Below are 24,181 nucleotides of genomic sequence, written 5' to 3'. Positions count from 1 at the left end.
CTTAAGTGGTAAACCGAGTTGATATGGTCGTTTTTTTCTATTAAATTTTGTTTGTGTATCAATTTTACGTTTATATTTTAGAATACTTCAATTTTAAGTTTTGAATTTTTGGACCGTCATCAATGATAAATCGTTGTCTGTCACTAGTTGTTATTTACTAAAATATCAATGTTAATATATTCACATTTCACTATTCTTTCTATTATTTAGATTGTTTTTTCTTCATAAAATTCACTCAAAATTAATGAAAAATTATCAGAAGGATTGATATGCTAATATTTTGGTTTTCTCTAATGGATGTCCAATGAGACTAATTTTGAGGTAATTTGTTAAACTTCTCAAAATAATATTTTTCACGGTCTAAATATTTAAAAGAAACACCCCAACTCTCTCAAATCCAAGAAAGCCCTCAAACCCTAAAAGCAATAGATTTTTGTGTTTAATTTCTCGGGTTTTAAAAAAGTTTTGTAGAAATATAAATCTACAGAATGGTAGAAGACTATGAGATGAGTTCTTCAGTGTCAGACTGTCAGTGTGATCGCAAAAGAAATCAATGAATGTCGATTTTTGACGGCGACTAAAAATAGGTGAAAAAAATCCTAACTTTAATATAAAAAAAATGATGAAATAGAATGAAAAACTAATATTTTAGCTTCCACCTCAACCCGTTAGTACTAAGATGATGAAATCAATGAATACATATACACTCAGATAGGGATGGCAATGGGTCGGGTCGGGTCGGGTTTTTGGTCCACCCGACCTGATTCGAGAACAAGGGAACCTCTACTCGAGACTTGATCCGACCAAAACAAGGTCTCACCCGACCCGACCGGATCAGATCTGAATATATGACTTAGAAACCTGACTCGATCCGAAATAATAAAAAAAATTATTTTTATTCAATAAAAATAGTGATTTAATTGAAAAAAATTATATATAGAAGGGTATTATTATAATTATTCCTAAATATATAAGGTAAAATTATATATTTTTCGGGTCGGGTATTTTTCACCCTAAACCCAAACCCGACCCAAATATTATACTTAAAAAAACCCGATCCGACTCGAACTCGATTTTTTTATAAAAAAATCCGACCCGGTCGGGTCGGGTTGATTGGCCATCCCTACACTCAGACCTTAAGAAGCAGTCCTTTGAATGAAGAATCTCAATGTCGGGATTCAAGGGAAGCAATTAAGAAAAATCATAGCTGGCCAGTTGGGCGTGTCCCAGAAGAAATGGGGCATGTGCAAGACCAGACATCGTAGCACCCACATGTTATGTACCGTACGTATTACCGAACAAGAAAAACTTGATGTTTTTGCATCATATACTTCAATCTACGAAGGTGTTGATCAATTACATGATGAGAGAAAAACATATATTAAAACGTGAGAGATACATATTTGAGTTCAGTTCCTGTATATTAACAGAGGATTCCAATTCTGAATCTTATATATATTTTCTTGGTAAAACTGTTTAGTAATAGTATTAGTTGACAAGATAAGTTAGTCTTTTCGGATTGAACTTGTTGATTTAATATTGCAGATAAGAAGTTCCCTGCCAGTTTCAAGATGACTAAGCACAAATAACAAAAAATTTTATCTTTTGAATTATATAATTCAATCTACAAAGGTGTGGATCGATTACAAGATGAGAAAAATTGCTTCAGAAGCTCCGTGTTGGCAAGTCTTGGCTCATTTCTTGCTGATATAGATATGACGATGAGCAACGACCGCTGCTTACTGACATGATCAATGCTTTCTCCACTTCTTTACTCGGTTTCCTTTTGATGAGATCAATTACATATTCCATAAAGTTTGCATCACATGGCAAGATGAGATGCCCATCGCTTGGTAGCCCAAACTCTTCTTCTGCCAAGTTGAACAGCTCCATCACTATTTTGTTCTTTAAATATTCCAAAGGAAGCACAAAGCGCTTCTGATCCACGCTGTATACAACAAAGTGACCCTTATCGACCATCGATGATGTGCTGCAATTGTTTGTTTCAGCCTCCATTGTGGTTTTTGGTAATGTGATTCTTTTTCTCCTAATTGAATCCATTTTCTTGCTAACTTGATAAGCTTCTTGGCACTGATCATCTCGCTTTACTTTGTTTAGTAGGGAATACTATGATGAAGGTAAAAAAAGAGGGAAGTTTTAGGTCTTAGAACTCTGATTGCTAAATGCAGTGGTTGTGCTTGGTATGAGGCAATGGAATTGGGATGAATATATAATCACAAGGCCTAGAGACAATCCCTTTAATGAATTATTAAATTTCAGGTATTCATTGCAAACAAAGCCATGTGATGGCAGATATTAGGTCTAATCTGCAAGGGGGCTTGCCTGATTTTGTTGGATGATTAGCCCAACAAGGTGGAGCATAGAATACAGACACATATTTATCTATCTTCCAAGTGGCTTAACAGAAAATGGTCCAATGTTGGATGATTCATAATTGATTGGTTATCACATATTTCAACACTTGATCCTCTTTAGATAAGATTTATTGCTTTAAATAGTAATAACAGAAACCATCACTCAAGCAAATTGCCACCTGTCTTTTGTCCCTCTCAAGTCTGATCTGTTTCAAGACCTTCCTGTCACTTGTCCATGGGGGCAATCTCTTCCATGTAGTTCTCATTGAAGATCCGGTGGATGCAAAACCATGTGATGGTAGGAGAGAAATACTTCATGTGTTGATCGTCCTATTAGTTTCTGCCAGTGGCACATGGAGTTTGAATGTAAAGAGGGCACTGTCCTTTTTTGTCATGCCAAGTGGTCTAGTTGTCATATATGAAATAATCCCTGATACTAATTATGAAGGTGATTGTTTCTGGTGCACGGAACATATAAGATGATGAACCATGATCATTAGCTATGTATGTGTAACGACGAGAATAGGATACTGATGTACGCTCCTGTGGGTTGAGCGCAACGAAAATAAGATGTCATTATCCACAAACAAGCTACTGGTGGTGTGTCTGTCCCTGACGGAAAGAGGTGCAAACGGAGTACCGAGTAGGAAAAATGGAACTAAGCAGAGCTTTCTCCAGGTGTATTTCCATCCCTTGTTGAACAATAGAGACTACGTACTTGAACAAGGCTGAATCGCAGGGCAACATTATAGGACCATGAATTGATAGGCCAAACTCTTCCTCAGACACCTTTAAGAGTTCAACAAATACATTATTTCTGAGATACGACAGGGGCACAACATGGCGCTTCAGATCTGTCGTGTAGATGACAAAATGACCTTTTTCAGCCACCGATGGTTCATCAATGCCACCAGCTCTAACTTTTGCATTAGACGTCCCCAGTGAAGAAAATCTCTTTCTCCCCTTGACGATCATTTCATGCCATTTCTTTGCCATTCTGTCAAGTTTCTTGCTGCTGCTGATCATTCTGGCCGTAATCTCTATCTTACAAATGTAAGTATGTCCTTGCAATCAATTTGTCACTTCACCATATATACATGCAAGATTGAGGATCGAAAAAGTCCTTGGAGTTTTCGCATTGCTGAGAATTTCTATGGAAAGTACAGTTAGTTATTACTATTTTTCACGGAGTCTACTGTCTAGAAAATTCCATGCTTTGCATTGCATTGATATAAACTAAGGAGTCAGATGAGTTGCACCTTCAATGCTACAGCCAAATTATGTTTTTATATGTTGGTTAAAACCTATGCGTTGGAATTCCATTAGAATTTTGTCGCCATATGCCTTTAGAACTCCTTTTTTACAAGAATCCTAGTGTAATTTTTCTGTTTCAATACCCAGAAACAAGTTGTTGGCTTGGCTTGAACATCCTTGAAGAAAAGCACAAGATCATGAACAGTAGTTGTACCTTATACTTGCTTCATTTGGATGACCGTTGAGATCCTCCCATTTCACCATCGGCGTGCACTTTGTCGAGAAAACCAACCTAAATTTGTTAGGGAACCAACAGGCCTAGAGGGAATTCCTCTTAATTTGTCTAGTAGCTAAAGACACAGCAGATGTTAAAAGCATCTCCGTTGTTTACCGATGTCAGTGAAAACCAATTTACAATCATCTATTCTGCTTCATAGAAATGATCAATTTACTTGGAGTGATCAATGCAAACAGGAGATTTAAAACAAGAAACAAATTCTTTGAGAAGTTATAGTTAAGATAAAAATATGGATGATTTCCATTGCAGATAACTGAGTATGAAACAAAAATCCGGAATTTTCTCATTACATGTCTTAATGTACAGTGCCATTTGATTTTAGGCACTCAATGTTAGCAACTGTTGTCTTGTTTGCTGAAAGGGATACGATAATGATGAGCAACGGACACTGACTACAGACATAATCAACGCTTTCTCTACTTCTTTACTTGCTTTCTTTTTGATCAACCCAATGACATATTCCATCAAGGCTGAATCACAAGGCAAGGTGAGATGTTCACTGCCTTGAAGCTCGAACTCCTCTTCTGCCAGCTGGAACAACTCCATCACAATTTCGTTGTTCAGATATTCGAATGGAAGCACAAAGCGCTTCTCATCAGAGCTATACACCACAAAGTGACACTTCTCGACCTTTGATGATGTGCTACAACTGTTTGTGTCAACTTTCCCACTGGTTCTCGAGAGTGTGATTCTTTTTCTCTTGATTGCTGCCAGTTTTTGCCATTTCCTTGCCAATTTGATAAGCTTCTTAACACTTATCATCTTGTTTCTCTTTTCAAAATAAGGAAGGCTATTGTAGAACAAGAGAAGAGAAAGTAAACATCGAAGGGAACGGAAAGCTTCTGTTTAGCTGTACTGATGAAAATGGAAAATTGATGATATATATATATATATATATATATATATATATATACACTCACGTGTTCAAAAGCAGTCCTTTGAATGAACCATTTCAATGTCGGGATTCAAGGGAAGCAAATAAGCAAAACCATGTAGGTCGAAAATGTGAGAGATCATTTAGAAGGCAGCCAGTTGGGCATGTCTGGTGAGTAATGGAAGTGGTCCAATCCTTTTTTCCAGAACCGTGGCATGTGCAGGACCCAGCATCGTAGTACCCATATGATCTAGATATATTACCTAACAAGAAAATATTGTGGTTCTAGTTTACTAAGAATCCTGACTGATGGCTTTATCTTTGCCCCCAACAAACTAATAAGATTGAAACGTCTCCAGGCTGTTATGCTTTTAGATATCCCATAAAGTAATCTATTTCACATCGATCTGTCTGTAAATGGCTCCCATAGATGGCTAACAGTGAGACCATGGTCGCCATCATACTTTATGTACTGAAGTTTTCGAATTGCTGGGTCGAATTTGGTAGAATTTTACTTCAACTCAATGCTCAGATGATAGGCTCCAGAGGTTATACTTACTTCAAATCAAAATTTGCTTCTTTTCCCTTTAATTTGTTGTCTTCTAATCTCACCGAAATGGGTGAGGAAGTTTCAGAATGCTGCTTCTATGACGTGTAAAAAGGGAATTTATTTATCTGCTAATGAGAGAAAAGAAAACATATATTAAGACATGAAATATAAATATTTAAGTTCATAACAAATAACAGAGGATTCCAATTCTAAATCTTATGTACATTTTCTTGGTAAAACTGTTAAGTAATAGCATTAGTTGACATGATAAGTCACTCTTTCTAATATGAACTTGTTTATGTAATATTGTATATAAGTAAGAAATAAGCATAAGAACTAAGCATAACAGACAAATTTTAATATGAACTTGTTTATGTAATATTGCATATAAGAAGTATGAGAGAGAAATTTTGATGTTTTTGCATTATATACTTTAATCTACAAAGGTGTGGATCAATTACAATACAATAGAAGGGGGGGAAAACTGCTTCAGAAGCTCCATATTGGCAACTGTGAGTTCATTTCTTGCTGATAAAGATATGATGAGCTGTCACGACTGGCGCTTACAGACAGGATCAATGCTTTCTCCACTTCTTTACTTGGTTTCTTTTTTATCAGAGCAATTACATATTCCATAAAGTTTGCATCACAAGGCATGAGGAGAATCCCATTGCCTGGTAGTCCAAACTCTTCTCCTGCCAAGTTGAATAGCTCCATCACAATGTTGTTCTTAAGATATTCCAAAGGAAGCACAAAGCGCTTCTGATACACAGTGTATACAACAAAGTGACCTTTGTCGACCACCGATGATGTGCTGCAACTGTTTGTTTCAGAATCCCTCGAGTTTCTCGGTGATGTGATTCTTTTTCTCCTAATAGACGCCATTTTTTGCCATCTTTTTGCTAACTCGAATAGCTTCTTAGCACTGATCATCTTGCTTTGCTGGGTTTACTGCGAAGGACTCTGAGATGAAAGGAAGAAAAAAATGGAATTTTTAGGTTTTAGAACTCTGGTTGATAAATGCAGTTGTCATGCTTGATGTGAGACAATGCAACCGGGATGAACTTATATAATCACAAGGCTAGAGACAACTCCTTTAATGAATTAGTAAAATTCAGGTATTCATAGGAAACAAAGCCATGTGATGGCACCTATGAGGGCTAATCTGCAAGGTCTGCCTGTTTTTAGTGAATGATTAACCCATCAAGGTGGAACATACAAGTGCATGCAGACACATCTTTACCCATCAGCCAAGTGGGTTAAGAACAATATGATCCAGTGTTGCCATAATATTGACTCATGATTTGATAACAGATTTCATTTAGGATCCTCTTTACATAAGATTAATTACTTTAAATAAGAAATCTTCACTCAAGCAAGCAAATTGCAACCTACATCTTGTCTCTGTTCAAATCCAATAAATCTCATGTCCTTCCTGTCACTTATCCATGGAGACAATCTCTTCCATTTAGTCTTGACTGAAGATTGGGGGATGCACAAACATGTGATGGTAAGAGAGAAATACATCATGTGAAGATCGTCCTATTTGTTTTTTCTATTGGCGCGTGGAGTTTGAATGTAAAGAGGGGGCTGTCCTTTTTTGAGTTGCCAAGTGCTCTAGTTTTCTTATATGAAATAAGCCTTGATTCACAAGATGAAGGGGATTATTTATTGTATATGGAACATACAAGATGACCGCAAGAGTGAAGATTTCTTGCAGTTTACCTTTGATTGTGACCATCTTGGTCTCTGAGGTGTAAAAAACAAATTCGATCAGTCGGTCCTTAACCGGCTAACAATCTAGTCTTGGTTTAGTAATTTCTAATCTATGCTGTCATAAACCTGACAAACCTCAGTAAAAAGCACTTTCATTGCCTACTTTCATAGGATGATTAACCAAACAAGGTGGAGCATACAAGTGCTTTAACAACATGGTCCAGTGTTGCAATAATATTGATTACTTCTAGAGAGTAAATAGAAGGCCTTAACTCAAGCAAATTGCCACTTGTACCTTGTCACTGTTAATATCCTATCAGTTTCATGTACTTCCTGTAACTTATCTCTTCCATCCAGGGATGGATCTAGGCGGGGGCAGTCGCTCCCACTAAAAATCTAAAATTACCTTATATTTTAGATTTTTCTATGGACATAAAATTCTGCGTCCATCCCTGCTTCCATCTACTTCTCAATGAATGCAAAACTATGTGATGGTAGGAGAGAAATACTGTTACTTACCATGCATGGTTGATAGACTAAAAGATACCAAACAATGAAACGGCATTGAACTTTGGAGCCTTGAGAAAATTAGATTAAGACTTGGAAAATAAATGAGCATGTGCCATTACTAGTTCATCTGCAGCTGCTGGTGCAAAGTCATTAAACTGTCACGTATAAAAGAAGAAAAAAAACCTTAGAAAAAAGTAAAGGAAAGGGGAGTTAGATTTGTGAATCATTGCTAGTACTGATGAGGGAAGAAAGTTGGCCTGCTGAATTAGTTCAGGTCACATTGAGAATTTCTTGGAAGGGGCAACCTTTATGCATTCAAAGTGAGAAGCTGACAGTCATTATAGTCTGAATTAGCAAAACAAGTTCATGAAATTGGGGGTCATTCTAACCTCTTTCAGCATCTCAACTGCAGGTGAACTTTGACCTTTCAATTCAAATGCATTCCTCAATGGTACCAAATTCCAAATTCATCCTGCAGCATTTGGCCCTTCAATTCTGGCGAACAAACCAGAAGGTTATCACTGATGGATGCAAAATTTTTAGCAGATTAGTAAACAAATTCTAGTCATGAACACAATGGCCAGTAAAATTTGTAATTGGCCTCAAGGGAAACTATTTGATCAATGATTCCACAACCTATTTATAAAGAAATCAACTATGAACACTCCAAGAACGAAAGCTTCCATCAAACATAGCCAAGCACAAGTAATCTATAATCACTACTAGTTACCATCAATCAAAGTTGTATAATTATTTTGAACCTACAATGAAAACCCACGAGCTAAATCAACAAACTATCTAAAATCACTAACAACAAGTGTAGAAATCATATTAACTGTTCATGATAGTTAAAAAATGCCAAACCCAGATTTAGGAAAACCCATGAAATCGAACATCAAACTAAGCAGAAAAACGCAAAGATGGTCAGAGAAAGAGATGGAAACAGAGCAGCAGAAAAGAAAATTGAGAAAAATAAATCGGGGGAAGTGAAGAAAAAAATTTGGACCATTTCTCGATTTGTGCGTGTCATCCTTGCGCAGGGGCCATGCTAATCTTCTCTGTATCGTTCCAATTTTATCGGATGTCCCCGAAGGGACACACTAACGTATCTGTTTAGTGTTTATAAACTATTCGTTTTCTCTTTCCCTTGCTGGTGTGGGATATTTAGTTGGTTCCCAACTGAATCGTGAATATGCCTTATCTCGTCTTTATAAGGTCCTAACGTCTGGGCTGGCCCAGACTTGGTTGCTGCACAAAACAAAAGCTATGGGCTTGTGGATGTGGCTGCAGACTGAGACCCTTTTATTCAGACGTGATGTATTAACCTAAAATATATAGATTGGTTTGGATTGTTAGTTTAAGATTAAAATGGTGATAATTGGTCAAGTTGTTAATGATCAATTTATGACGATTTTCATCAATTGTATCCAGGGATCTACTCATTTTTGCATGATCACAAACTTGTTTATTGTTTTGATTTCACAAGTAACAAAGCTGAAAGATTTGAGGCCAAGTCACTATCTTTGTTTATGACACATTTGGGTCTTCAATTCTTGGATGATGAACTCAATTAACTTCTTTAGGCTTCTTTGAAGCTCCAAATCTCCAGAACAATGCATTAACAGGAAACACCTTAGAATTGCCGAATCTTCCAAACATGAATATGACCATCTAAGTATACAGAAAAACTTAAAAAATATACAAAATACCCTTTCCAGAAACATATCTGCATCTAACACTCACCCCGAGTGCAACTCACATATGTCTCGATTAACATCATCATTCAGGTCCTGCAAGAATGTCATGTTGTCAACTTGAGCTTAATCTTTGGGGCCTTCCATTCAAACTTGAGCTGAAAATCTTGTTGTCAATTTGTTATGACTATATACAGAAATGACAGAAAGGCTTAGTTGGATTCCTAAACAAAGCGACAATACTCGGCAATGACTTGCATGCTCTGTTTGAATGACTTGCATACTCGGCAATACTCGGCAATAGACGTCTGTATTGGACATCCATGCTCTTGACATTCTCATTAGCTGAGATATATCATATTAGTTTCTAAAGATCACAGTTGCTGATGCTCGAGAAAATATTGTGTAAGGTCACAGTTGCTGTTTCCAAGAAACGCCAAGGGGATCACAAAATGTCTCCGATCCGATGTGTAGATAGCCTTTATCAACCGCTGATGATTTATCAGAATGACTTGCAATAGCTGCTATCTTCTGCCACTTTGTTGCCACTCTGATAAGTTTCTAACTCTGATTTCTAAATGCAGCTGTTGTGCTTCACATGAGGCAGTTGAATTGGGATGAAATATATTATTTGATTTCAGGTATCCATAGGAAACAGAGCCATGTGATTGCAGATGTGCGGGCCAATCTGCAAGGGGGCTTGCCTGCTTTTACTGGATGATTAGCCCAACAAGATGGAGCATACAGGTGCCTGCAGACACATCTTTATCTATCTGCCAAGTGGTTTAACAGCAAAATGGTAATATTGACACTCATGATTAATGAGTTTGAATAGTAATAAGAAACGTTCAGCGAAGCAAATTACCACCAGTTTCTTGTCCCTCAGAAATCCTATCAGTTTCATGACCTTGCTGTCACTTATCCACGGGGACGATCTGTTCAAAATAGTTCCTAACGAAGTCTGAGGGATGCAAAACCATGTGATAGCAGGAAAGAAATAGAGCATATGTGTAGATTGAATGTAAAGAGGGAATTGCACTTTTTGCTCAGACTCTTATTTTTTTTAATGAAATACTGGTGTCTCACACTTGGATATGAGACATGGTGCTTCCATCCATCAATACATCATTCCATGCATTGCATTGGATTGATATAAATAAACCAAAGTTGATGAGAACCGATTTACATTTTTATCTGTTCTACTTTCTAGAGATGATCAATTCAATTGGACTGAGGTGAAGAAAACACCCAAAGATTGAATAGAAGCCATACACAAGAGCTTTTGATTTTATTTTTATTTTTTCTGTGGAGTGGTGATCAATGCAAGCCGTTCATTATGTTAAAGACAAAAAAGTACAAGGACCACAAAAAGGTTCATTGAAAAGTATAGTACTAAAACAAATTTAATTGCCTGATATCAATTGGAGATGCAGGGGATCGAACCCTGTACCTCTCGCATGCAAAGCGAGCGCTCTACCATTTGAGCTACATCCCCCGATGTCTTTTACATTGCATGCTTAATTAATATTTTTTTTAAATTATTTCTTTTATGGACAAAATTAAAAAGGTCTACTGCATTTCATGAAGTTAGCATTCCACAAAGAATTATTTACAGGTTTCTTTCGTCCCCTTCTGGGGTTTAAAATTGCATAATGTTTTACATGGTAAATATGTTCATAATCCACAGACGAGCATCCATGGCCAGTGATTGAACTGAGCATTGCTTTCTCCAAATCCTAGCTAATCCACGCTATACCAACAAGAATAAGTAACGCCAAGAGAGTGTTGGTACAAGTGGTTGGAATTCAGGAATTTGACCTTGTAAGGCCAAGTTTGAATCCTACCACCACCCCTGACCTAAACTTTCTGTAACCAAAAAAACAAGAATAAGTAACTGACTGTGACAGAATGGCACGGTAAATGTTATAGTCCCATCCACTTCCTTGCCAATTTGATGAGCTTCTTTGTGCTAACCATGCTTGATTTCCGACGATGAAATAGATGAGGTTGAGCAAGATGTCTGAAATGGTAATTCTAATGGTGAGAAGGCGAAGCCATTGTACTGATATTTACACAGGCACAGAGAAAACAAAAAACCACATTATCTGTAGCCAGTCAATCTGCTGTGAATCTCCAAGAAAAAGGGTATACTTATTTCTAACAAAAAGGTAAAGAGTTTAAAACCGGTGGCACTGCACATCTCGGATAGTTTATGTAACTAAAACAATCACATACTGATATTCATTAAGTGATGGATTAACGCAAGCAGGGACGGACGCATGATTTTAAGTTAGGAGGAGCTAATTGAACTTATAAAATTTTAAGGGGACAAAAATAAATTTTTAATAAAAAAAATCTAATATATATAATAATTTTAGATTTTTAAGGGGGCGACCGCCCCCATCTGCTCTCCTAGGTCCATCCCTGAATGCAAGTGAATTAAAAGATTCACTTCAGGGTACAAAGATGAACTAACTTCTCTTGGAATGAATTTAACCACCAGAATTTGACTGCTAACAAGTTCTGTTATAAAAAGTATGAAACTACAGTTTACATAAACAGTTACATTTTTGTACCGAGAAATGTCTTTTAATAACCACTACAGTAGTGTCAAGCATTTACAAGATTCAAGACCATATAATGTTACTCAGAATCTGCAAACAAGTGGCCTTTGATTTGCATGTCCTTCATGGAAAAACGGCAGCTCCTATGCATGATTTTCCTAATTGATGACGTACGCACGCGCACACACAACCATGAACCGTTTGTTGGCTGTTCCACCACTCTCGGTTTCCCTGTTGGTACAAGTGAACTGCTAAACGCCACTGTCAGTTAATCAAAATGGGAAAATTGTTGTTGCTAAAACATTTAAGACGAGCATTCCAAGTGCGAGCAACCAGACAGGAATTTAAATAACGATTCTCGATCGAGATAACACCTATCATATAACGATTGTGGTGTCTTTTATGATCGTTATTATATGATCGCAATACTCGTAATCAGTACAATAATATTCGTTACTACCGCAATCACGATATATATAATGCGACCGAAAAAGCAATTTGAATCCCAACATTTTTGTGCTCGACTTTGACCTCCAAAAGGTTAAAAGAAAAATGAAGCGGACATTCAAATTTTCAGGCAGATGGATTCGACAGCTTTGCATTTTTGTGCCCGTCTAGCTCAGTTGGTAGAGCGCAAGGCTCTTAATCTTGTGGTCGTGGGATCGAATCCTACTGAGGGCAATTCATAATGGAGGTCTTCCACGGAAACCCCCATTACATATGGGAATAAGATCAGCTAATTTTTTACTGTCAGCAGCAATAAATAGAGGGGGAGTGAATTTCTTTTAAAAAATTTAAATTATTATATATCTTATAAATTATTTATATATTATTTATTTATAATTTATTTTTAAATTTTAAACTTTTAAAAGTAAGTTTTAACTAACATAAAATCAACGGTGGAGTCGCAACTTGGTGAGAGTGAACACGTACTTATTCTGAAATTCGAATTTTTTTTATTAGGTATTTATTTTATTATTAGTGTCTTTCCTAAAACTTTTCGTGCCTACCATAAAATCCGAATTTTCTTCAATTGATTACTTATTTTACGGATAATATTCACCCTAAAATTTTATTTATACTCATCCCATTTAAAAATTTTATGACTTTAATATATGTGTCTATTTTAAAAATTATTTCTGGATCCACTGCCACATAAAATCCTACGTAAATATGACTGTCATCTCGAGCTGTAGATGGTGGTGTCCACCAAGGAATCCATTGCCAAAGTTGTTGTACGTTTTGTTGAAATGAAATGGACGTTAAAGCTAAGCAGTGGATCCAACTCGTAGCTTTTCTAAACTAGACAATGGTCCTTCAAATCACGACTTTTAGATTAGGGAAGAAATTTGGGACATTTGAGTTAAAACAATAGGGTAAAGTACATACAATAATCAATAAATTATATTAAAATAATATATTTTTCATTTAACTTTTTAAAGTTACAAATATTTATTAAAAATCATTAAATTGTCATAAAACATTAGAAGTTATAAAATAATAATAAATTTTAACCTATTTAAAGATATTTTGTACTAATTCTATAATAATGTATCAAATTTAATGACCATTTTATAATTTTTAAAATACAGAGATAGAAAAAGTCATTTTACTATAATTTAATAATTATTGGTGTATTGTATTCTAAAATAAAATTTTACATTATATTAGGAAAAAAATATTTTTATTATTACATAAATATCTTGTGATTGTGTTTTGTATATAAAAACATCTAAGTAAACAAATTAATTGTTACTACTATAAACACGAAGGAATTAATTTATCATTATGCGTAAAATAATAAGGGCAAAGTACATACATGATCCTTTGACTATAGGATATTGTTTTTATTAAGTCTTCTTACTATTAAAAGTTATCAATTGGTCATCTAACCATAAGGAGTTGCTTTGTTGAATCCCTTAACTATTAAAATTATAAAATAGTCACTCGACTATTTATTATGTTTCAAACTTTTCATTTTATTTTAAAAAAATTTGACGACAATTTGAGTTGTACGTTAAATTGCTGACTAAGATATAATAGAATGTAATCTCATAATATCAAACGACTATCATATTTCAGTCAACATATTAATTTCAAACTAAGATGATTGTTAATTTTTTTAATGAAAAATGATGAGTTTGGAACATAATGAATAGTCGAGTGACTATCATTTAACTTTTAATAGTCGTGGTTCTTTCATAAAAATAGTCGGGGAACTCAAAAAAATAACTCCCTATAATTAATAAATTATTTTATAACTTTTAATAGATAAGAGATTGAATGTAATAATATATGAAGTAATATCTTATAATCGGATCATATAATATATATATATATATATATTACCCAAATAATGATTGTACACCTAAAAGAAAGTTCTCTTTTGGCCATAGCCCACACAACAGCTGTTCAAGTTTTGGGAATATGCTTTCTTTAGAATTTGTTCTTATCCTTCTGCCACTAACTCACACGCAATCATCATCATCATCTTTAACAATCTCGTGCCAGTTAAGCCGCCACTACAGTGGTAAACAAACTGTGTTATGGTATTTTTGCGGTATGATTTAATTAATACTAAGTAATTGAGGTTAAATCGAGAAATGATCTAAATTTTTTGACTACACGTTTTTTATTTAACGATTTTATAATTATGTATTAGATACTTTGATCAAATTAATTTATATATCTCTTCTTTTTCACTATTTTTTAATTTAGTTTATCTCGAGTTTATCTCTTCGAAAATGGTAAACGATACTTTTTTCACCTAATAATTCGTAGGCTCAACACCTTGTGTTACTTACGCATGACACCATCCTATCCATTACAATAATATCATCTATGTGGATTCAACCTTAAATTATTTATTTATTTTCATGTTAGAATATCAAAAATGCAGAAAACATGGGGAACAGAGATGAACCTCAAACCCTACTTTCGCATACAAATCCATCAATCCCACCGTAAAACAGAAACACCCAAATGAAAAGCTGCTCTGTTTTAGAACACACAGTCGTGCGTTCTCGTTTATTACAAGCAGAGCTGTTGGGTATCGTTTGGGTAAATTACACTTTTCATCCTTCAATTATTTTATTATTCTTATTTTGGTTCACTAAAGTTTATAAATTTCAATTTAACTACTTAACGTTTGAATTACTCATGTCTTAGTCACTTTATCTTATTTTATTAATATTTTTATTATATGAATTTTTTATTTTACTAATATATGTGCTATATAAGATTAAAATAATTAATTAAATGAAATAAAAGAAAAGTTAAGACAAGAAGGAAGAGAACCGGAGGGAACTGTCGAACGGTAAAAACAATTATTGTTTTTCCCCGCCAACCTGAAAACGATAACTGGCCCAATACATTTGATCACTCGGAGTTTTTCGTCACAATCTACAATATCAATGATTTTCTTTACTCGTCTACCGAATAAGATTTCATTATGAAGGTGAAGATACTTGTAATGTAAGAAAAATGTGATGAGATAGATTTTATAAAAAATTATGTGGAAGCACATTTCATCGTTTATTAGAGAGATATGTCAGAGAAACTTAAATCATCTATCGTTATTAGACAATTAGTTAAGATTACATCACTAAAGTTTATCGAGAGAATGATCTAATGGAGACCGGAGAGGATAATTATACTGTGGGTAACTTTAGGAGTGATTAAAATGAGAATAATTTAAAAGTTGAGTGATTAAATTTAAAAGTTTAGATTTAAGTGACTAAATAGAAGTGAAAAGATAATTGAGTGAATATCAGTGTCATTTACCCAATATGTTTTCTTTACTTTTTGTTTCTTGTCTCTCCGCGTTTGAGCAAAATTACCTTCCTCTTTCCTTCACTAAGCCTTGTTGAGACATGGCGAACAGAGTTCTAATCAGAAAATCCAATCCCCTGCTTTCCTCGAAACTGCTGACCTGTAGTCCACACAACTCTCCCTGCTTACTACACTATAAATGAACCCATTATCAACGCTTCACTTGTCACTTACATTTCTCCAAATTTCCACACAAATGGCTCTCTTTCTCTGCTTCTTCCTGTTCCTCCTCCTCTCTTCTTCTTCTGCTTCTGCTTGTGATCGCTGCCTGCACCACTCCAAGGCCGCTTACTTCTCCAACGCCTCTGCTCTTTCAGGTTAAGCTCTTATGTTCTTCTTTCCCTTTTTTCCCCACTTCAATCTGATCAATTCTCTTGCTTTTAAAACGAAACTAACAAATACCCAGATCGTATTTATGTGAGAAATTTAGTGGGTGACCTTTGTTTTCTGGGTTTGATGTGTTGCAGCTGGAGCTTGTGGATACGATTCCTTGGCATTAGGCTTAAGCGGTGGTCACCTCGCTGCTGGCGTTTCGTCCCTTTACAAAGATGGAGCTGGTTGCGGTGCCTGCTTTCAGGTTTATATAATTCCCCAGCATTTTGTTATTGTTACTGTAATTGGAGCTTGAATTTTTAGCTTGTTTTCGGCAGATAAGGTGCAAGAATCCGAGTCTGTGCAGCAGTGCAGGGACTAGGGTCACACTAACCGATCTCACTCAGAGTAACCAGACGGACTTTGTTCTTAGCAGCAGAGCTTTCAGGGCCATGGCTAACAAAGGCATGGGCCAAGCCATCTTGAAACTTGGGATTGTCGACGTTGAATATAAAAGGTAAGCACGAACCATAACATTCATTATGATGCTATTTTTTGGAAGTTTCTTCATCTTATTGGTTTTGTTTATGGGTAAAATGAACATAATCTTTGATTATTTATTTGTGAATTGCTCATACAATGATGGTTTGTGTTTTTGTTGTCAAGATATGTTTATTTATTAAGTTAAATATAATATAATTAATAAATTTTGTATGTTCATTTGATAAACGAATAAACATGAATAATTGTATGTTTAGTTGGTTAATTTTTTACAAACAAACTCGTTTAAAGGCTTGTTTATTAACTCGACTAAGCACATTTATTTGGTTCTCTTTTTCTTTTTCTTTTTTATATTTTAAATATTGATAAAAAAAATAGAAACTAAATCGAACCCACGGTAAACTTTAGAATTCAAACCGAGTCTTAAAGAACTTAAAGATGCTAGCATAATTTCATTATTTTTTGACTTGCAAATAAAATAATAAAAAGAGAATGTTGATTGACACGTGAATTTTAAATGAACATATTCGTGAATGTCATACGAACCTAACACTTTTAAAATTAAACAAATACAAAAACACACTTGTTCACTCAAGTTCGATTCGTTTGGTTATGTGAAACAGGATACCTTGTGAATACAAAAACCAGGACTTAGCTGTTAGAGTAGAGGAATCAAGCCAAAAACCAAATTACCTGGCGATCAAACTGCTGTACCAGGGTGGTCAGACAGAGGTAGTAGCCATGGATATAGCTCGGGTGGGGTCGTCAAACTGGAACTTCATGAGCAGGAACCACGGTGCAGTGTGGGACACGAGCAGGGTCCCGGCCGGTGCACTGCAGTTCCGATTTGTGGTCACGGCTGGGTTCGACGGCAAGTGGATCTGGGCAAAGACTGTGCTCCCTGCTGACTGGAAAACTGGGGTTACTTATGATTGTGGAGTTAAAATCACCGACATCGCTAAAGAAGGTTGCTCTCCTTGTGATGACGGCCATTGGGGATGAAATTAGAGGATCTTTGATTCCCCGTTACACATAAATTCGATTTGTCTCAACATATAGTGAAATTTTAATGGTTTAGAAGATGGATATATGTAAATCTTCCTTTCTCTATATTTTTTCTACATATTTTTAGCCCCTCAAATTATGATTTTACATAATTTTAGCCCCTCAAATTTTTTTAATGTTTTTTAGTACAAATGAAAGAAACCATTAAGCTGGTTACATTGCAATTTTCCTGGGGGCATGCATTTTCATGTATTCGTGTATTGGTGACCTCTTTTGCGGTGAATAAATTTCGAGATCAAATACATAATTTTTTTGTCGCACTCTTAAAATTAAAGTTTCGTCTTGACTAATCTCTATTGATCCGCGTCGTATATTTGGTTTTGGTTGGTAAGTCTCCCGGTGGAAATTTTCTGCATACATAAAGACTTGAATTCGAGGTCCGTTTAAGTAATATCAAATTATTTGTCACTTAAATCAATCCTGTGATAAAGAGCAAATACATATTTAAACATAAATTAACCTAAAATGAAGAGGGTACAGTATACAAATTGCCTTCTGACTATAGATTACTACTTTGTTAAGCTTTTTAACTATTAAAAATTATAAAATAATCATATGATTATAAGACATTGTTTTTTTTAGTCTTCCTACTATTGAAAGTTAAATAATAGTCAACCGACTATTCATATGTTCCAAATCATTTTCTGTTAAAAAAATTACGGTGGTGATCAGATTTTGGGATCCACGAAATACATCACAAACAATTCTGAGATCAGATTTTATCGTATCCCAATCACTATCATGTTGTGATTGAGAGACTGAAATAAGCTTTTTCTTTATTTGCTTAAATCGTGTGAGAATTGAAACTACCATGTGATTCTCCAGAATAATCATATAATTAGAACTTAAAATATTGTTTCGATATCTTCAACGGGACAACAGGAATCCTGACAGCAAAGATAATCAATGACTAGTCATCTCCCATGATACCCAAAGTAATAATGTTTGCTCTATGAATCATCATGTATGTAACTTGAGATGGGTAACATTTGGTAAAACTAACTTAAAGTCTGTGGTGTTACTTACGGTGAGAATGTTGGAAGTAGATTTTTTTTACCAAAGTTGCACTGCAATCATTCTGGAAAGATGAGAGGATACTGAATTTCTTTGGAAAGAAGTCTGTATGTAGAGTTTTTTGTTCGAAAATTGTATACATGTAAAATATACATTTATGTGCAACTACAATGCCAAGATTTCAACAGTTGAGGATGTTGAGAACGTTAACTCTAGCTTTGATCAAACGCCTAAAGAAGCTTTCAAGACCTTCTTCTAGATCTTGGATGCACATCTCTGAGTTTTGGAGCTTGTTCTGCACATCCCCAACATTCTTCATGTTTCCAGATTTAATCATGGAATGCAATGCAGCTTCAGCATTCTCAATTTCATTAGCTTTTTGTTCTACTTCCTCGCACAGTACTCTTTTCTGGTGCATTAGCTTTGAAACGAGTGACCACCGGCTCGATTTCAGTTCGGTCCGTGGCCTTGAAATATAGGACAACAAGGATTCTAGCACGCTGATGGTTACTGCCTCTACTTGTTTTAAGGAGCTAATCGCAGCTCCGGACTCACCATCTCTGCTGAAGGAAGAGGTGCTAAGTTTGTTCTCCATATGCTTCAAGTTCTTCAAGGCCTTGGAGATTGCCTTTCTAGCTGCCTTCCTAGAGGTCAAGTATTTCCTAACCTCGTTAGCAAGCCCTTCGACTCCTTTTCTTCGGCGCAAAATTGATTGAAGTTCTTGTGTGCATTCCTTTGTTTGCAGCAACGCATCTTTCGCAGTTCCTCATACATCCAGGAGCACGAGAGATCCATCCAAAGTTCATCAACCACTTTCCTTTGCTTCTCTTGAGCTAGAGCTTGTTGAGTGAGGGGCAACTGAAGAAACATATCAACATAGTCATACAAATCTTGAAGACAATTCAGTTTATCTCCCATTGATGACGATGTAGAGGCCGATTGAGATGCCCTCTATCGGCTCACATTTTCATCAAGTGATAGGTGTTGCTTTGAAGGCAAGCTGTTTGAGCGAGCATGGAAAGAAGGCTGGACATTCAGAGGAGATGCTGCCATTTTCTTTGATTCAGAGAAGAAAGAAGGCCCTGAATTTTGTGTTTCAGTTCTACTCTAGCTATTTTGTCTTCCCATTACCATCTGCTGAATATATATATATATATATATATATCAAATGTTTCATTCTATTACCTGAATTGGCTTGAAAATGTTTATATTCTGTATCTTCATCACCATCAACTACAACTCATCACTAAATTAAGTTAATACTATGAACAACTAAAAATTGTTCTGTTCTGCTTTATTTGTCCTAAAATGAAAGAGAGCCAGGCAAGTTCGATCACTGGTGATTCCCCTGTCCCCTTACAGTAATGCAGAACAAAATTTTAGTAGTGCAACATGCATGATTCTACATAAAATTTTGAATCAAACTTGTGAATAATGTTTTTTGTTCAGTTTCAAATAAATAATGCAACCCCATATCACCATTTCACACCTTCTCGTTTTAAATGAATACCTTATTGGAGATCGTGCAAGAATTTGTTGGTTTCCAGGGCGTTTAGGCCTTAGAGACCCATCTAACAACTCGCCAATCTATCTCTCGTCCTGGCCTTAACATAATTACAAGGCACAAGTGGGGTTGATTTAGTTCCTTGAAAACCAGTTTGCCCTGTGCCACTCGTGCATATCTTGGCCAAGATTTGTTTCGGTATGGTTCAACTTCTAGACGTGTGGCTATGCTTTAATTTCTGTTTAACCTTGTTGATAAAATTGAATAACAACCACTGGCTGTGGTTTTTGGTTATTGGCCAAGAAATCTAACTGTGAGATTATTATAAAATTTATTTGATATTGTTCGGGCCAAAAAGAAACAACATACCAGGCTGAAATTTTCCTCTATGGGAATCCAGGCTTGTTGTCCCGCTCATGCTATCAATATGTTACTATACAAGGCAGAAAATAAACAACAATTGTATGTGGTAAAGAAAGATATAGATTTGTTCATTAAATTGTTTTCATTTATGATTGATTAGATCAAGTATACATGTATTTTGAACCATATACAATGATGTACAGAAAATTTGTAATTTTTTCTTTTTCTCAGATGGTATCTGATATGATTTTCTTTAGGCTAATGCCTATTGGCTAAGGATGTTGAGAACAGAAACTCTAGTTTTGATCAAGAGCCTCAGCAAGCACTCCACTCCATCTTCAAGATCTTGAATGCTTGACTCCAATTTCTGCAACTCAATTTGTGCATCATCACTGCTCATTTTTCCAGATTTTCTGGTCTTGATACCAATGACAGTGCACAAAACTGCATCCACTTTCTCGAATTCGTTGGTTTCCGTTGCTTTTCCCTCGCATGTTACACATTTAGAGCTCATCAAGTTAGACACCAAAGACCAGTTGGTAGATTTTGATTCCATCTTTGACCCAAAGATATAAGAAAAGAGAGATTCAATCACTGTGGATGTTACTCTTTCTACATCTCTCAACATACTAAATGTGGTTTCACCATCGTTTTCTACATCTTTGCTTTCTTCCTTGAAGCCAAGTATTCCTTAGCTTCATTTGTGAAACCAGCTTCATTGCCTTTTCTTCTTCTCATAATTGATTGAAGTTGTTGAGTATCTTCCTTGGCCTGCAATAGAACATCCTTGGCCATACCACACACATCCAAGAGTTTGAGAGACCCATTCAACAGCTCGTTGACCTGCTTGTTATTCCATTGTTGGGCTAATGATTGTTGTGTCACAGGAAGTTGAAGCAAATCATCAACCAACTCATACAGATCTCTGAGGCCACTTAGATTTCGGGTCATGACGGAGATGATGAAGAGGTGGATTCATTGGACTTTTAGCCTACACGGTTGCTCATCTATTTGAGTAACAAGTGGATGAGGCCGAGAAGGCAAGCTGTTTGAACGAGCATGAACATTGGATTTTTGGTTCAAAGGTGAAGAAGCCATCTTTTTTTGTCTTAGACCAACAGGCTAAAGGCTTAGATGTACAATTTGATCCACCTTCCCCTTCAACCCTCAAGCTCTGATCATATATATTGGTAATAGGGGAGACAAAAGGAATCTCATCTGCAACCTCCATGACTCCTAACGTGATCCTCATCCGAATCTCAATAATTTTGCTGCCGATGTTTGCTCAATGTCTCCCACCTCACCCCAAGAAATCTGTGACCAAATTATTTATATATACATTATGAGTCGTCACATTTTTTTAGAGAAATGAAGCCTTAATTATCGTGCAAGAGTGGCACTGTGGCCCTTGTCTCCTTTCATGTGCTCTTCAACATATATTTGTGGTGGGGGACAAGATTCCAGTGATGCTCGGGCTGATTTCAATAATTTGCTAACTAAAAAATATAATTACAGTTACATACAGGGTTGCAGACGAGAAATAAGCGGCCACATTGCATGTACGCCTGTAGGTGAGGCAGGACTGCAATGCCGGTCATGCACACTTGAAATCTGAAAATAAACAACGATGAAACCTCACCGACTAATCGACACATTATTGCAGAAATTTTGAAAAGAAATGCTTCGTAGCATGGACATAAAAGCGATGGATGGAATTTAATACTTTCTGTCCACTATCTTGTTCTTGCCACTGCAACAGGATATAATATAAACTCCATGGGTTTCTTTGCGCACGTTTAAAAGACTTTCAACCGAGTTGCAAGTAGAGATGTTGAGAATTTGGCATTGTTTCATCTAAATAACAAAGAAGCAATTGTTAATCAAATGCACGTGTTTTTATTCATATAGATTATTCATTTCCAGTTATAATAACGAGTTGGGGTATTATTATAGAAAGTTTCGTTGTATGACTGTTCCTAGAAAAGATATTTTATCATGCAATTATATTATTAATACGTCCACTGATGCATGGTTTTAAATAACAAAACAAGGGGACGGACAAGATCCACTTTCGTATCCTTTGCTCCCTTTCCTCCTAACAGAACCGAAGACGATATCGTGATTGACAGACTGAAATAAGCTTTCTTTATTTGCTTGAAGCGTGTGAGACTTGAAACTACAATGTGATGTGATTGTCCAAAATAATCAAATTGTTACAACTTAAACAATTGTTTCAACATCCTCAACGGGACAACAGGAATCCTTACAGCAAAGATAATCAATGACTAACTATCTCCCATGATACCAAAAGTAATAATGTTTGTTCTACAAATCTACATGTATGTAACTTCAGATGGGTAACATTTGGTAAAACTAACTGTAAAGTCGGTGGCTTTACTTACAGTGAGAAAGAAGTAAACTTTTTTTACCTTAGTTGCATTGCAATCATTCTGGAAAGATGAGAGAAGAGATTGATCTTTGTGGAAAGAAGTCTGTGTGTATAATTTTTGTTTTGAAAATTGTATACATGTAAATTATACATTTATGTACAACTGCAATGCCAAGATTTCAACAGTTGAGGATGTTGAGAACATTGACTCTAGCTTTGATCAAACGCCTAAAGAAGCTTTCAAGACCTTCTAGATCTTCTATGAACATCTCTGAGTTTTGGAGCTTGTTCTGCACTTACTCAACATTCTTCATGTTTCCATATTTAATCATGGAATGCAATGCAACTTCAGCATTCACAATTTCATTAGCTTTTTGTTCTACTTCCTCGCACAATACTCTTTTCTGGAGCATTAGCTTTGAAACTAGTGACCGCCGGCTCGATTTCAGTTCTGTCCCTGGCCCTGAAATGAAGGACAACAAGGATTCTAGCACGCTGATGGTTACTGCCTCTATTTGTTTCAAAAAGCTAATCACAGATCCGGTCTCGCCATCTCTGCTGAAGGAATAGTTGCTAAGTGTATTCTCCGTATGCTTCAAGTTCTTTAAGGCCTTGAAGATTGCCTTTCTCGTTGCCTTCATAGAGGTCAAGTATTTCCTAATCTCATCAGGAAGCCCTTCGACTCCTTTTCTTCGGCGCAAAATCGATTGAAGTTCTTGTATGCATTCCTTCATTTGCAGCAATGTATCTTTAGCGGTTCCGCACACATCCAGGAGCACCAGAGATCCATCCAAAAGTCCATCAACCAATTTCCTTTATTGCTCTTGAGCTAGAGCTTGCTGATTGCATGTACCGATGTATGCCAGTAGGTGATACAGGACTGCAACGCCGGTCATGTACACTTGAAATCTGAAAATAAACAACGATGAAACCTCACCGAAAGAAATTTTGAAATCAAATGCTTCTTACCATGGCATAAAATCAAGGGATGGCATTTAATGCTCCCGTCTTGTTCTTGCCACTGCAACAGGACTCGGAAAATTCTGAGGAAAAAAAACTATGTTAACAAGGGAGACCAAGTGAGTTGGAATCGGTCACTGGAAACAAATTGACAAAAATTGTTCGACAATATTATCCTTGTCAAAATGAAAGCAACATAAAATTACAAAGTACCGCCATTCTTGATTGTCTGTCAAGGCTAAAATGCATCTGTTGGAATGATTTAACCAGTAGTGATGTCAGGTTTCAATGCAATTAAACAAGGCTTGAAGAGCCCCTCAGTTCATCCAAAGACTAAAAGCATTCTGAGAGCAAATAGAAGCACTCGGATATGTTACCGTTCAGGTTCATCCGAGAAGAGAACGAAA

At 36.0% G+C, this 24,181-nt stretch overlaps 4 protein-coding genes, 2 non-coding genes and 1 pseudogene across 6 annotated transcripts; 1 reads left to right on the top strand and 6 right to left on the bottom strand.

Annotated features, from left to right (window-relative positions):
- Positions 1-1,586: 1,586 nt before the first annotated feature.
- LOC120203478 lies at positions 1,587-8,742 on the bottom strand (annotated as a pseudogene).
- On the bottom strand, positions 2,967-3,401 carry LOC120203543 (auxin-responsive protein SAUR68-like). Its single transcript, XM_039203817.1, has one exon. The coding sequence runs from the start codon at positions 3,399-3,401 to the stop codon at positions 2,967-2,969; it is 435 nt and encodes a 144-aa protein (XP_039059748.1).
- On the bottom strand, positions 4,115-4,772 carry LOC120203477 (auxin-responsive protein SAUR63-like). The gene has a single exon (XM_039203764.1). It carries the CDS (start codon positions 4,687-4,689, stop codon positions 4,246-4,248), a length of 444 nt encoding a protein of 147 aa, XP_039059695.1. The 5' UTR covers positions 4,690-4,772; the 3' UTR covers positions 4,115-4,245.
- Positions 5,749-7,687, bottom strand: LOC120203476 (auxin-responsive protein SAUR62-like). The gene is made up of 2 exons (XM_039203763.1): positions 7,587-7,687; positions 5,749-6,314 (listed from the first exon to the last, which is right to left on the bottom strand). Exon 2 carries the CDS (start codon positions 6,282-6,284, stop codon positions 5,841-5,843), a length of 444 nt encoding a protein of 147 aa, XP_039059694.1. The 5' UTR covers positions 6,285-6,314; positions 7,587-7,687; the 3' UTR covers positions 5,749-5,840.
- LOC120203569 lies at positions 8,572-8,674 on the bottom strand. Its single transcript, XR_005523834.1, has one exon. It is a non-coding gene; the product is annotated as a U6 spliceosomal RNA (small nuclear RNA).
- Positions 8,743-10,693: 1,951 nt separating the features above from the next.
- Positions 10,694-10,766, bottom strand: TRNAA-UGC. Its single transcript has one exon. It is a non-coding gene; the product is annotated as a tRNA-Ala (tRNA).
- Positions 10,767-15,825: 5,059 nt separating this feature from the next.
- Positions 15,826-17,602, top strand: LOC120203475 (expansin-like A2). Its single transcript, XM_039203762.1, has 4 exons — positions 15,826-15,983; positions 16,134-16,243; positions 16,317-16,495; positions 17,103-17,602. The coding sequence occupies exons 1-4, from the start codon at positions 15,863-15,865 to the stop codon at positions 17,479-17,481; spliced, it is 789 nt and encodes a 262-aa protein (XP_039059693.1). The 5' UTR covers positions 15,826-15,862; the 3' UTR covers positions 17,482-17,602.
- The last annotated feature ends 6,579 nt before the right edge of the window (positions 17,603-24,181 follow it).

Source organism: Hibiscus syriacus, unplaced genomic scaffold (assembly GCF_006381635.1).
Source record: "Hibiscus syriacus cultivar Baekdansim isolate YM2019G1 unplaced genomic scaffold, ASM638163v2 tig00009942_pilon, whole genome shotgun sequence".
Classification (NCBI taxonomy): domain Eukaryota; kingdom Viridiplantae; phylum Streptophyta; class Magnoliopsida; order Malvales; family Malvaceae; genus Hibiscus; species Hibiscus syriacus.
This window is presented reverse-complemented; position numbering and strand designations above follow the sequence as displayed.